Source organism: Zootoca vivipara, chromosome 8 (assembly GCF_965207765.1).
Source record: "Zootoca vivipara chromosome 8, rZooViv2.hap1.1, whole genome shotgun sequence".
Taxonomy (NCBI): domain Eukaryota; kingdom Metazoa; phylum Chordata; class Lepidosauria; order Squamata; family Lacertidae; genus Zootoca; species Zootoca vivipara.
Window position 1 is genome coordinate 78,169,286 of NC_142591.1, and position 14,291 is coordinate 78,183,576.

At 42.2% G+C, this 14,291-nt stretch overlaps 1 protein-coding gene across 4 annotated transcripts in view; it reads right to left on the reverse strand.

The window, feature by feature from the left end:
- Positions 1-1,546: 1,546 nt before the first annotated feature.
- Positions 1,547-14,291, reverse strand: part of DNAAF11 (dynein axonemal assembly factor 11) — a 38,475-nt gene continuing 25,730 nt past the window's right edge. For 3 of the 4 annotated variants that reach the window (XM_088675903.1, XM_035126075.3, XM_088675902.1), the window contains 2 exons: positions 12,719-12,804; positions 1,547-1,869 (listed from right to left, as the gene is read on the reverse strand). In XM_088675903.1, coding sequence (XP_088532029.1) covers positions 1,683-1,869; positions 12,719-12,804 — 273 coding nt within the window. In that variant the 3' untranslated portion in view covers positions 1,547-1,682. Of the gene's footprint in view, positions 1,870-3,706; positions 3,771-12,718; positions 12,805-14,291 lie in introns of those variants that run through there. The other variant, XM_088675904.1, reaches the window with a different exon arrangement.

Below are 14,291 nucleotides of genomic sequence, written 5' to 3' on the forward strand. Positions count from 1 at the left end.
GACTGGCAATGGGTTCCCCCATGAGCAGAACCTTAGCCACAGGGTGATATTGAGCAAAAAAGGGGTAAGGTTATGGTTTGTATCCAATGCAACATTAAGTAAGCCTCCCACCAGTGCAAAGATTTCTACTTGTGCAACTAGAGACTTTCCTCCATTTCCTCTCCACACACATCCTAAACTCTTCTGGGGTTTTCCCCAACCCTCTGGAGCAGATTTGGGGCGGGTGTGGGGTAAGTGCAGCAGGGGAAGGAGAGGGGAGAAAGCCCCATTGCATAAGCAACCATTATTGTGCCAACAGGATGGGCAAGTTTGATGCTGTCCACTGCCCCTATCCCCTCCCACCTCCAGGGATGCTGCCATCGTCGTTTGAAGGCCAGCAGCAGCAGCAGGAGCTGCACAACTTTACAGTTCCACTCATTTCAACTGGTCTAGTAAAGGTAATCTAGAAAGGTATGAGAAAGTGAAATGGGGGTGGAAATCACAAGTGTGGTTGCTAGGCAACCACACAAGTGTTCATTTTGGTATCTAGGTTAGCAGGAAGCATAGAAGATGTTTGTGTGGTTGCTAAGCAGCCATACAGATGATTTCACCCCCCTGGGCTTAATCTTTACTCATCCCATTGATATGAAAACATTGGGCATGTGGTAAGATTCCCAGTGAATCTGAAGTGGTAGAGGGCAATGGAAAGGAAGGGAAAGGAAGGGAAGGGAAGGGAAGGATTATGACCAACCACTTCCTTTTGTCTGTGAGTTGTCTGATGAGCTGCCTAGGATTGGGGATGCATGAAGAAGGGAGAAAAGATTAGGAATGTATGCTGTGGCCAGGCTGCCCCCCCCCCCCCACTAGGTGTTTTGCACTGGGTTAGTTCACTGGCCTATCTAGTTGCTAACTGCTGCAGCATGCAAAGCGACAAGACTTCCTTCAGCTCACTTAACAGTTCAGGAATTGGTGTACTTTTGTAGAAGTAAATAACAATCTTCATAGTGATTTTCCAGTGGAGTGGCAAAGCTAACTAAGCAGGCTAATTCACCCATCCCAAGCTAACTCACCCATCCCAACCATTTACAACCCATATTTGCAGCCATCTTTCCATACCCATTTCCAGTATTTGGTCAGAATCCCACTAGCTCAAAAAAAATTATCGACCTGGGTGCTTTGGCTAGGACTCTGATGAGTGCTCCACATCTAGAAACTGTTCACCACTGTCCCCTTGACTCTGAACTTTGGAACTACAATCAAATTTTTCTTTCCCTTCTAAACCATTGCAGGAAAAGATAGAACATGGATTTGCTCTGCCTCCTGTCCCCCTCCCCACCTCAGCTGCTTAGAACAAGTCTGGCCTTGAGTCTTGAAGCAATTTCAGTACATGCAAGAGAGGGAGATTTGCCTCAGACCCCGAAAACAATTCACACCATCTCCAAGGTTGATGTAAGAAGGCTGGCAAAGCACGATATGTGAAAAAGGCCTGTGCAATTTGGAAGTGATGTGCTGTTTAGTAAAGCAGGACTCCATTCTGAAAGGGATTTCAATTACCACCAGAGACAGCTGAAGTAGATGGGTTTATAGAGAAGCACATCCATTTGTTTGTACAACAGAATAAGGGAATCAGCTAAAAGGCAAGGCACTTATCTTTAGACAGGTCTATGCTGTTCTAAAGTCAAAAGAAACTCCATATCAATCTTTCAAATTAAAGGAGGAACATCTGGGTCATCATCAAAGCTCATGTTATTACCGGTAGCATCTACAGTTTTCTGCCGCTGAAGCCTTATAGGCCCTTGTCCAATCCGATCCTTTTCCTGGACAATGTTTGATACATCAGGGAATGAATACTTGCTAGGGTCCACTTCCAGCTTCTCTGTATACTCATTTCTGTAATAATAATAATAATAATAATAATAATAATAATAATCAGTTATATGCATTATTTCATCTTAATATAAAATTGCCTGGAAGACATTTCACTTGAAAAATACTTCGAAGATTTATCCACATTAGCAGAATTTGGACAATTTTATCCAAGACAGACAGATGCTCATCCTGTAGCTTCTTCAAATCTCCAGAGACAACAATTTCACAATCAAGAATGTTAAATCAAGAATGGTTCTAAAACCAGGACAAATCAAAGTGTGTGTGTGTGTGTGTGTGTGTGTGTGTGTGTGTTTTCATAGGTTTACTCACAAAAGTAAACTACATACGTACGATTTAATACATAGAAGGTCTACAAACAATGGTTATTATATTTTTCAAACTCATTTTAATCCAGATACTTACTTTGCACCAAGAATATGCATCAAGGTATAATTTGCCAGCTTCTGAAAAAGCACCTATTTTAAATGCATTATTTTCATTGCAGATGTATCTCACTTGCTTCATTCCAGCAATTTATCCTTCTCAACATCCCAATTACACAAAAATGCTGGAAAGCGGTGATAAAAACCAAACCTTTTGTTGACAACAAACAAAATATTAGTTGCTATTTAAATTGAATGGTATGTTTATATCAGTTTGTGCTTATTTTAGTTGGCTGCTTTTCTATGTCCTTTTGTTAAGTAATGAGATTCAAAACCATACAGTAAAAAATAGTAGTACATAAACTCGTCTCCTGCTAAGAGTTCCACTTTCACCCCTGAACAAAATTAAAACAGCATTCAACAGATTAGCACTCACTGTTCTCATCTGTCAGGGCCAATGCAGCAAGCAAAGTATGTACATGGAGTGCTCGGTGCATAGAATATGAACTCAAAGTTGCTGTGAAACAGACTAGACATATACGGAAGCATGTCCCAGTCCAGTCCACTCCAGTACAGTTCCATTGCTGTGCAACTGGGAAGAATGGAGCTGGCCCAGTTAACTGGCCCTTCTTCCACCTGCCCTATCAAGACACTCTTGCTGTTATAACCATACGCTACCTACTGCTGAAAGAACACTAAAAAGGGGGTGATCAGAAATGGTGCTCACACAAACTACGTCACACATTTCAGGATGGTCTTCCTGCATAAGGTAAAAGTAAAGGACCCCTGGACGGTTACGTCCAGTCAGAGGCAACAATGGGGTTGCGGCATTCATCTCACTTTTAGGCCGAAGGAGCCGGCATTTGTCCACATGGCCAGCATGACTAAACCGCTTCTGGAGCACAGGATACTGTGCCGAGTACCAGAGCACACGGAAACGTTGTTTACCTTCCCACTGCAGCAGTACCTATTCCTCTACTTGCACTGACATGCTTTTGAACTGCTAGGGAGCAGTGGGAGCAATGGGAGCTCACCCCGTCACGGGATTCGAACCGCTGACCTTCTGATCAGCAAACCCAAGAGGCTCAGTGGTTTAGACCACAGAGCCATCATGCAGCATCCTGAGCCAGATAGGGGAGCTGTCCAGCAGTGTCAGCAACAGCAACCAATGAGAAAAGACCAAATGGCAATGCAAAGCAGTCAAGAAAATTCATAAATGCACAAATTCAAAGGCCAACAAGACATGTAAATAGTTACATGCTTACTAGGTGCATAAAAAATTAGTTATATAGATGCCAGGAACAAGCAAACAGAACTTAATTTTACGGTATTCAAAAAGCAACTATGCATTCTTTTTCCTTGGATGACACTGATACTTCACTTTTATCTAGCAGTGCCGACTGTTCATCTGTGGCATCTCCCCAGCCAAAGAGCCCACAGTGAAATGCAACAACAAATGAAGTCTTCCACTGGATGCAGTATGTATTTATTCTCAGAGTCACTGTTCAGGGGAGCTTCACAACTGCTTGTTCTCTCTATCTAGAAAGAACAAACAATCATGAAGTTCCACTGAAGGATTGTGAAAGGTCATTCACTAGCCGAAATGACAACACAAAAGACATTGAAAGGAGAAAGCTAGGTGCTTTTCAAACATTGTTATGATCTAAACATGAATACTTTAAAAAGTATTTGCATTTCAAGGGAAACTCCCACTGATTCTCCTAGGCAAGCAAATAAGAGCTATGGAGAAGTTATTTTTGTTGGTACCCACAGCAAGGAGAGAAAAAGCTAAATTTCCTTCGGTACGCTCTACCCTCTTGCCCAGTCTGGAGGCTACTCAGCAGCGACTTGCAGAATGCATAACAAAAAAATAAAACATAACAGAAACTTGCAAGTTAATTGCATTCATGTAATTAACATCACGTTTAGTTTCACCCTTAGTGAGAAACACAGAAGCTCAATCATTCCCCTCTTTTGCTGAACACACTTTAGCCATACAGATCTTTCATGCTGTTCAAGTTTAATAAAGTGGATTTAATATTACGGTAGGCACACTACAAATGGACATTTCTGAGAGGTAATTAACTGCTGTCTTCCCGGCTCATTTGCAAGAATGTGTTATGATTCTTATTCAGATTATTAGTCACTTTGAGGCAGGCTCTAAAGACACTTACTCTACAACCACACCTCTGCATCTATCATGTAATTTAATATTCTAGACTAACCATCCAACCTCATACTTCTCCAAGCAAAGCCAAAACAATAGAGAGAAGCAAATTGGCTTTAACCAACTCTGGTTCCAATTTTTGGAACCAGAAACTGAAATACTTGTTTAGCAAAGTTTGGAAAGCAATTGTGTGGGGGTGGGAAGAGAACCACAATGGCTGTTTGGTAATCCCTGACAAATTTATGCCATGTCTGGGCATAACTTCCCCAAACTATCTGAAATCATTATCTAGTCCTATTTGGATATCACAATTAAACCAGAGTCCAAGATGAGGATGTCCTTAGCATCCTATCACAATTACAGTCATACCTCGGTTTAAGTATGCCTCGGTTTGAATATTTTAAGTTTAAGTACTCCACGGACCTGTCTGGAACGGATTAATCCACATTCCATTACTTTCAATAGGAAAGTTCGCTTCAGGTTAAGTACGCTTCAGGTTAAGTATTGTGTTTGTAATTGTGTTTGTAAACCGAGGTACCACTGTACTTGGATCAGTGTTTCTTTAACCTGAGGACAACACAGACAATGTGCTTGGTGAAGCATTGGCAACTGCATGCACCCTGGGCTGTTGCCCATCCTGGCATCCTAAATTTTACCAGGAGAGATTGGCTCCATTTGTAGGAGTCATTGAAAATGCTTCTACTGTACTCCTAAGGAGATGCTAACATTAAGGGATTGACAACTGTTAAGCATTCCATGTAGGGCTATGTAGTCTGTTCAGAAGCTGCAGTTAGTGCGGTCTACGTCTGCCAGAATCTGACCCCATCTGCAGGCTGTCCTTGAGCTTGGACAAGGCCTGGCACCTCCCTTGTGAAGCCACAGGATTAAAAGGTGGGACTGGAATAGGAATGCCTAATTTTAAAACAAATATGAAAGGAAAGTATTCATGAGTAAAAGGTTAAAGGTAAAGGTAAGGTAAAGGACCCTTGGATGGTTAAGTACAGTCAAAGGTGACTATGGGGTTGCGGCACTCATCTCACTTTCAGGCTGAGGGAGCCGGCGTTTGTCCACAGACAGCTTTCCAGGTCATGTGGCCAGCATGACTAATCCGTTTTTAGTGCAACAGGACACCGTGACGGAAGCCAGAGCACACAGAAACACTGTTTACCTTCCCGCTGTAGCTGTACCTATTTATCTACTTGCACTGGCGTATTTTCAAACTGCTAGGTTGGCAGGAGCTGGGACAGAGCAACGGGAGCTCACCCCATAGCGCGGACTCGAACCGTCAACCTTCCGATCAGCAAGCCAAAGAGGCTCAGTGGTTTAGACCACAGCATCACCTGCTCCCTTTCATGAGTAAAAGCAGCCCAGACATATCTACAAGCGCCTTGCAAGTTCATCTTTCTCTTTGGCATTCCAGTACAGATTATTTGAATTTACATACATACATATAAACATATACATAAAACCAAATAGACATGGGGTTTGCTGCCCCCAATAGTTTACCTCCTACTTTCTTTTTTTGTAAATGTGAACATGTTCTAAGTTATGAAAAACAGAGGTGAGAGAGGATTCCAAGGGCAGGAGCATTTATTATCTGCAATAGCAGCAGCAAAATGAAAGACACCAGCCCAACGCTCTCCTCACCTGACTCACAGTGGAGCTTCTGTCCATCATCTAGAAATGGTGCCAGAAGACCACAGTGACAGGGGCCACAATGCTTTATAGCCACTTGAAACGTCGCTCACGGAAACTGAAATGGGTTCCACTTTGTTCAACAAACTTTATGTTTACTTGCAATATACATACTTATCTCTGCTATTACATTATATCATTGAATACGCAAAAGCATTTGATTGTGTCGACCACAGCAAACTATGGCAAGTTCTTAAACAAATGGGAGTGCCTGATCACCTCATCTGTCTCCTGAGAAATCTATATCTGGGACAAGAAGCTACAGTTAGAACTGGATATGGAACAACTGATTGGTTCAAAATTGGGAAAGGAGTACAAGGCTGTATATTGTTTCCCTGCTTATTTAACTTATATGCAGAATTCATCATGCGAAAGGCTGGACTGGATGAATCCCAAACTGGAGTTAAGATTGCCGGAAGAAATATCAACAACCTCAGATATGCTGATGACCCAACCTTGATGGCAGAAAGTGAGGCGGAATTAAAGAACCTTTTAATGAGGATGAAATAGGAGAGCGCAAAATATGGTCTGAAGCTCAACATCAAAAAAACCAAGATCATGGCCACTGGTCCCATCACCTCCTGGCAAATAGAAGGGGAAGAAATGGAGGCAGTGAGAGATTTTATTTTCTTGGGTTCCATGATCACTGCAGATGGTCAGTCACTACAGTGGTCACGAAGTTAAAAGACGCCTGCTTCTTAGGAGAAAAGCAATGACAAACCTAGACAGCATCTTAAAAAGCAAAGACATCACCTTGCTGACAAAGGTCCGCATAGTTAAAGCTACGGTTTTCCCAGTAGTGATGTATGGGAGTGAGAGTGGACCATAAAGAAGGCTAGTCGCTGAAGAATTGATGCTTTTGAATTATGGTGCTGGAGGAGACTCTTGAGAGTCCCATGGACTGCAAGAAGATCAAACCTATCCATTCTGAAGGAAATCAGCCCTGAGTGCTCACTGGAAGGACAGATCCTGAAGCTGAGGCTACCTCATGAGAAGAGAATACTTTGGCTACTTCATGAGAAGAGAAGACTCCCTGGAAAAGACCCTGATGTTGGGAAAGATGGAGGGCACAAGGAGAAGGGGATGACAGAAGACAAGATGGTTGGACAGTGTTCTCGAAGCTACCAACATGAGTCTGACCAAACTGCAGGAGGCAGTAGAAGACAGGAGTGCCTGGCGTGCTCTGGTCCAAGGGGTCACGAAGAGTCGGACATGACTAAATGACTAAACAACAAAATTACATTATATATACACACACCATCTAATTCTGGCGATGTGGAAAGCACACAAAATCAAAAGCAGCAATGTTCATTGCCGGTCATAATTCAGACCTCAAGGCTCAGGTGCTTTCCTTCGGAAAGATTACAGGAAGCTTTACAATGCTCAGAAGATCAAGCCCTTTTACAACATGGGAAGATGATGCTGGGTACTACAAAGTCTTGTGGAAGGAACTGCAATCGTCTCCCACCCCGTCCCCCATTGCCCAAGGAAATTCTGGACGTATCAAAGTACTGGAATGTAATTGTCTGGAATGGGCCTGTTGTGGCATGTCTACGAACTGCCCACCACACAAAATGGTCAGGCTAATGTATTGTGATTACAAAATCAGGCCATATTGCCTGCCGCTAAATTGCAATGACACCTGGGTTTACTACCTACCTCTCAAACCAGCCTGAATTTTTTGCCTCATTGCAGACATGAGCAGCCTGCTGGAACATCTAGTCTTTAAACATCAGCACTTCTGAGGTGTTATATATCAAGCACCTGGAAGCTCAGAGCCAAGCCTTTTCTCTTAGCATGCCAGGTATCGGGGGCAGCATTCAAAGGCACATCTTTCCAAAGAACAAACAATGTTATCCCACAGCTGGGAACAACCTGATTTTCCTCTCCTACTTGAAGAAGGTCGGAACTCTCGTTTGGCTTCTGTTCTCATGCCTTTAACAACGTTGAAATATATTTCCTTTACCTGCAAACCTCCTGTGGAGAAAAGAGTGTCTTTTCTTGAAAAAGAAGTTCTTCTCTAGCCTCAAGAAATTCAAACATCTTCTTGCAGGTTCTGTCCTTTCCCCACAGAACCTTGTGGGAAACCTAGTGAAAATCCATTGACGAATAATGATGTTCTGAGCAGGGCATCCCCACTCTCTCCACATTAAAAAGAAAGTGAGGTCCACGATTCATTACCTTGTGAAAATGAATGTGCTAGGTTCTGTCCTCCTGGACTGCCCAGAAGATCATGAAAATTTAGATGGATCACCAAAAGAATGTTCTTGGCCACTCTTTAATATTGTGAAAGAATATTAATTTATATGGAAATTTACCATGTAATACTAAAACTGGCCTTGGAGGAAACAGAAATCAGGGTAGAAATGAGGGTGGAGGAACCTGCTTTGCAATTCTCTGTCCTGCTTCCTGTTTTGTCTTTCATTAATGGGGAGGAAATAAACAGTCGTGAGCTACACCAGCTCCAGGGATGGAGTAATTCAATCTCCAGTTTGGGGGCATGTTAGGGGACTGAAAAAGCACTGGATATTTCATATCTAAGCCTTTCCCATGTCCTCCCCTGGCATGCCCACAATGTGTCCCTAGTGCACCCAGTTTTCTGCTCTATGGAATGCAAGCTGCTAGGAAAGTGGGGAGGGGGAAGCTAACATCAGATCTCCCTGTCTGAGGTTGGAACTCTTTTTTTCCTTTCTCAGAGAGGGAGGTTTAATGCCTTGGAGAAGAAGAGGCCTCCTAGAGGTCATAAATTTGCAAGGACAATGTGTGGTTTTTTCCTCTATGCAAGTCCTTCTCCCTTGGGACTTTCCCCCTTAATTTGTTTATCTGCCTGTAAGCAGATGATAATGATTATGGTTGTGATATCATGGGGAAGAGAGAAGTTTCATGGATATGCAGATCATTTATATTTCAAAATTATGACTATGTGAAGCTGCTACCTTATACTGAGTGAGACCATCAGTGCAGCTTCCCCAGTATTCAGTATTATAGCGCCTCTGAAGACCTGAGACACAGATAATTTAACTGGAGATGAACCCAGAATTGAGCTATGGCTTCCCTTCAATGGATAATTTGAATTGTTTCCCAAATGCAACAGGTTGCAATTGCAGTCCCTGGAGCTGAAGTCTATGAAATGCTGGATTTTGTATAAGCCACAGCCTCTCATTAAATCTACACTATTATTTAAATGATATCATTTATGAAATGTTAGTGCTCTGTGGTTCTTGCCATTTATGGAGCAATCTTAATACCTCTAAGTGCTTTACAGCCATTCTCGTTCGTCTTTACACCCAGTGAGGTTATTGCAATTAACTGAGAGTAATCATGAGACCATAAAAAGATTACAAGCCACCAGCACAAGCAGACAGGCAGTTCAGGCCCAGAATTTGTGCTCTCTCCCCCCCCCCCCCCCGCCCCATTTGATTTTATAGGGTGACTTGCCTGACTTGGTACAGCTATTTGTACATATAGCACAGTAGTTTGATTGGCAGTGTTTACTAGCAGATGAAGACAAGACTAGGCTCCCATCTAGGTCTTTGAACAGGTCTTAGTATAGTTGTTAAAGGTAAAGGTAAAGGGGCCCCTGACCATCAGGTCCAGTTGTGTCCGACTCTGGGGTTGACTCTATAGGCCGAGGGAGCCAGCGTTTGTCCGCAGACAGCTTCCGGGTCATGTGGCCAGCATGACAAAGCTGCTTCTGGTGAACCAGAGCAGCACATGGAAACGCCATTTACCTTCCCGTCGGAGCGATCCCTATTTATCTACTTGCACTTTGACGTGCTTTAGAACTGCTAGGTGGGCAGGAGCTGGGACCGAGCAACGGAGCTCACACCACTGCAGGGATTCAAACCGCCGAGCTTCTGATCAGCAAGCCCTAGACTCTGTTGTTTAACCCACAGCGCCACCTGGGTCCTAGTATAGTTGTTACACAAGCAAAATATATACTTAAGACAGAGATATATGATATGAGTTTCCAAGAGCCTGTCTGACTCTTGCAATCAAGCAGCAGTCTAAAGAACATCCATTGAAGAACATCAATTGAACTGGAAGTGGAAGGACACCTATGACTTTCAAAATCAGGGTCTGATCGGGAAGAACACGCCTTTACAAGTATTATTTAGAGGAAGACATCAATCATGGGAAACAAGGTCTTAGTCACAACTCATGTTGTCTAGGTCACCTTGTTCCCTAAGCTCAGTACATGTCATAAATATGATTAATTAAAGTTTTTAAAAACCTGCCCGTGTTCCTACTGGAGGCTCTCAGGTTACTGGGGGGGGGTGAGATTCAAGCCAACTCCTTGACATGTTTAGGAACTGTCCTTGCTAAAATGGAGCAACGATAAAAATGGATTATTATTTATTTAGATATCTACTGCACTTTCATAAAAATATAACAAGGTGGTATGCAACATAAAAACATAATGTGAACATCAATGAAACATCAGTAAATACTGGTTGTTTGTTTTGTTTTTTAAACAATAACATTCCAAAGGCATGTCTGAACAAAATGCTTTTAAAAAAAGAAAAAGAAAAAGAAAAAAAGGCAGGGATGAATTCTACTGGGACTTCTACTGGCAAGGAGTTCCACAGGACAGAGCTAATCACACAATTGAATCGGTCCTTGGAAAAGGCCAAAATGAATCGCAGGGGTATGACTAACCACCAAAAGTGTCCCATCAGAAGATGGAGCATGAGACTCTTAATCTCAAAGTCATGGGTTCAAGCCGCACATTGGGCAAAAGATTCTTGCATTGCAGGGGGTGGACTGGAAGCTCCTAGTGATCCCTTGCAACTCTACAATTCGAAGATTCCATTTGTTCCAGCATCCACCTCTGGATTGGGGAGAGATCTATGCAATCTGTTAAGTAGCCAAGCTCCCACTACCAGATCTTCCAATCCATGTTAAGCTGTCCATGCAGCATCATGCAGAACATTTGCTCCTATAAATTTTATTCGTCAAAGCTCTTGTAATTGACCCCTATGAGGAGAGGCTTGACTTTGCAAAGAAGCAATTGGGTCAGCACCACCCTGAAGGTGGCGACTTAAGACTGACTCCCACAGCAACCACCCAGTCTGCTTTACAAGAATCTTCTCTCGGTGTGAGACAGAGAGAGATGACGCTCCTGGCACAGTCCCCACAACAATATTCCCCACTAGCTCATCAATTGTGCTTTGCTTTTTTGGATGAGAAACCTGAAGAACTAAAGTGGCTAGCAGAGGGTTTTGTTTTTTTGTTTTTGTTTTTACAAGAAATGCTAAGCTAAACAGTTATCAAATCACTTCCCCATGAGACATTTGCCTAAGCAGTGGTTCTCAACCTGGGTTCCAAGGATCCTGGATTTCCTCATTTATTTATTTCAGTTCCTCAATGAGAAGATCCATAATGATGGTCAATCTCCTTCAGAGACAGGTAATCAAAAGCTACTGATTTTTCTCTGTGAGGTGCAGGTTCGACGAGGGAGACATTACTGGCTGTGCAGTCGGTTCATGTGAGGCAACGGGAGTTGGGCCAGTACCCTACAGAAACTGAGTTGCCCTACAGAACTTTCAGCAACACATAGGAGAGTCTAATATCAAACACAGAAATGATGGTGGTGACAATCTACAATTCTCTGTTTCTGGTAGATTTTGATTTTAAAGTATTTTTATCCCACCCTTCACCAAAAGGATGGTCCACTATGCACTGTCCCTCCAGCCCCAGTGTTAACACTCATCTTTCTCCAGCTAGTGATGCAGAAAGTAAACTGCCAGCACATTTGCAAAGCTAAGCAGGGTCAGGTATAGTTTCAAATTGGATGTGTGTTAAGATTCTCGAGGGTTGGAATAGATGATTTTCCTGATCCCTCCAACTCTACAATCCTATAATTCTACCGGTATGACACATGATCTAGTGCAGAGATTTCCTAGTCCACTAGCAGAATGTTACCTTTGTTCAGAACACAAAAGACAAACATGAGATCATATGCTGCCTTGTGTTCATGATCAATAATTTGGAAAATTTCAGTATGATCAGCCCTTAAAAGAAAACCTAGGCTAAATGAAATGGAATTCAAACAGATGAATTGTTTCTTCCTAAGTTGCTCTGGCACTCAGGAAATATCACTTAGCAGAGTGAAGAACCTTTGTTCAGAACACAAGAGACAAATATCATCCTTTCCTCCTTGCCAATGAGAGCCTATGCTACCTTGTGTTATGGATCAATAACTTTGAAAATTTCAGCCCTTAAAAGCCCTAAACTAAATGAGATGGAATTCAAATAGATGACTTGTTTCTTCCTAAGTTGTTCAGGCACCCAGGAAATATCACTTAGAAGAACATGAAAATTCCTTTCTTGATCAAGAATTTGAGCTTTAATTCATAACACTGTAGAAGAGGCCAAGTGACAGTCAATGGAATAAATCTGACTTGCGGTTGTAAGAACTTTCTCAGGTTGGCCACCAAAGCAGACATTTATAAAGGCATTGGACAAGGCTCCATATAAAGCTTTATTTCATACAAATCAATATTTATTTTTGTTATTCCATACAATTGTGCATTCCATGGGAAGAAATATCCTTGCAACTGAAAAACCCATTTCCAGCGCATATAAAAACTGAGGTGCTAGATAGATAAATCATAACTATTACCTTCTTTGATTTTTTTGAAGCTTGGTGGTGTCAGAGGGTTTCTTAGAAGTGGATACTTCTTGCTTAGCCACAATTATTTCTTTAGCCTGAAAAAAAAATATATTGGTTTCATCATTAGGTTGCATTTTTCTGTAAGACAGAAAACTTTATAAACACAAATACTTCAGGTAAAATGTGTTTATTTAACATTTCAGTCCACCTTATCTGAACATCAAGGCTAGGAAGCACAAGTTATCTCAGTTCAGCTCCAGGCACTGAAAATAAATAAAATCTTCTGAGTCACACACACACACACACACACACACACACTTACATTTGATGCCTAAAGCAGACAATGATTCAAAAAGAATGAGGTCCAAACCTTCTGTATTATTTAAAAATCATGGAGCACAATGCAGCCAAAATTCAGCACATCTAAAACCCAATGATTTCAATGGCAGAATTATGCCTATGCTTCACCCTCTCTCTCTTACTTAAATCAGTGAGACCTAGAGGTGCTCCGCTTTGCCTAGATTGTGTGTATTTATGTTCTGAGTCTAATGCAAAAACTGTTCTGGACTTCCAAGTTGAGTAACATTTTATGCAAATCCTGAAGATATCTGCACAAAATGTTCACAGAATTATAGAGCACCAGCATGTCAATGATCATTCAACTTGATGGTGGAAAACATATATTTTTGTTATAAATTATAGCTTTGGATTTTCAGAGTTCAACTGCCATTAATTTTTAGATATTTAGTTTATTAATGTCATCTGAAGCCCAATAAATTTTCCTATTAGTTTGCCTAGTATTGCAGAACTGTGAGAAAGCATACTCTGGTCCCATCCATCAAAGGTCAAAGATCTACTGGGGGATCACATCTTCTACCTCCAAGGAAGAACAGCATGGCAAGAGGAAGTCTAGCCCAACCTTCAGCCAGCAGGGAAGCTAACATAGGAAGCTTGTTTCCCCTCTCTGCTAGAAGGAACACTAGGCTCCAAGTTGTCCTAGAGCTGCTAAGCAGAACAAAGCTACACACTGGGCAGCCACGGACCACAAACCATTGGGAAGTCAAACCCCATGCCTCTCAGGAAGAATATAATGGCAAGGTCAAGACCAACCTGAGCAAGTTTGCAGACGACACCAAATTGGGAGGGGTGGCTAATACCCCAGAGGACAGGATCACACTTCAAAATGACCTTAACAGATTAAACAACTGGGCCAAAGCAAACAAGATGAATTTTAAGAAGGAGAAATGTGAGGTACTACACTTGGGCAAAAAAAAATGAAAGGCACAAATACAGGATGGGTGACACCTGGCTTGAGAGCAGTACATGTGAAAAGGATCTAGGAGTCTTGGTAGACCACAAACTTGACATGAGTCAGCAGTGTGACACAGCAGCTAAAAAAAGCCAATGCAATTCTGGGCTGCATCAATAGGAGTATAGCATCTAGATCTAGGGAAGTAATAGTACCACTGTATTCTGCTCTGGTCAGACCTCACCTGGAGTACTGTGTCCAGTTCTGGGCACCACAGTTCAAGAAGGATACTGACAAGCTGGAACGTGTCCAGAAGAGGGCAACCAAAATGGT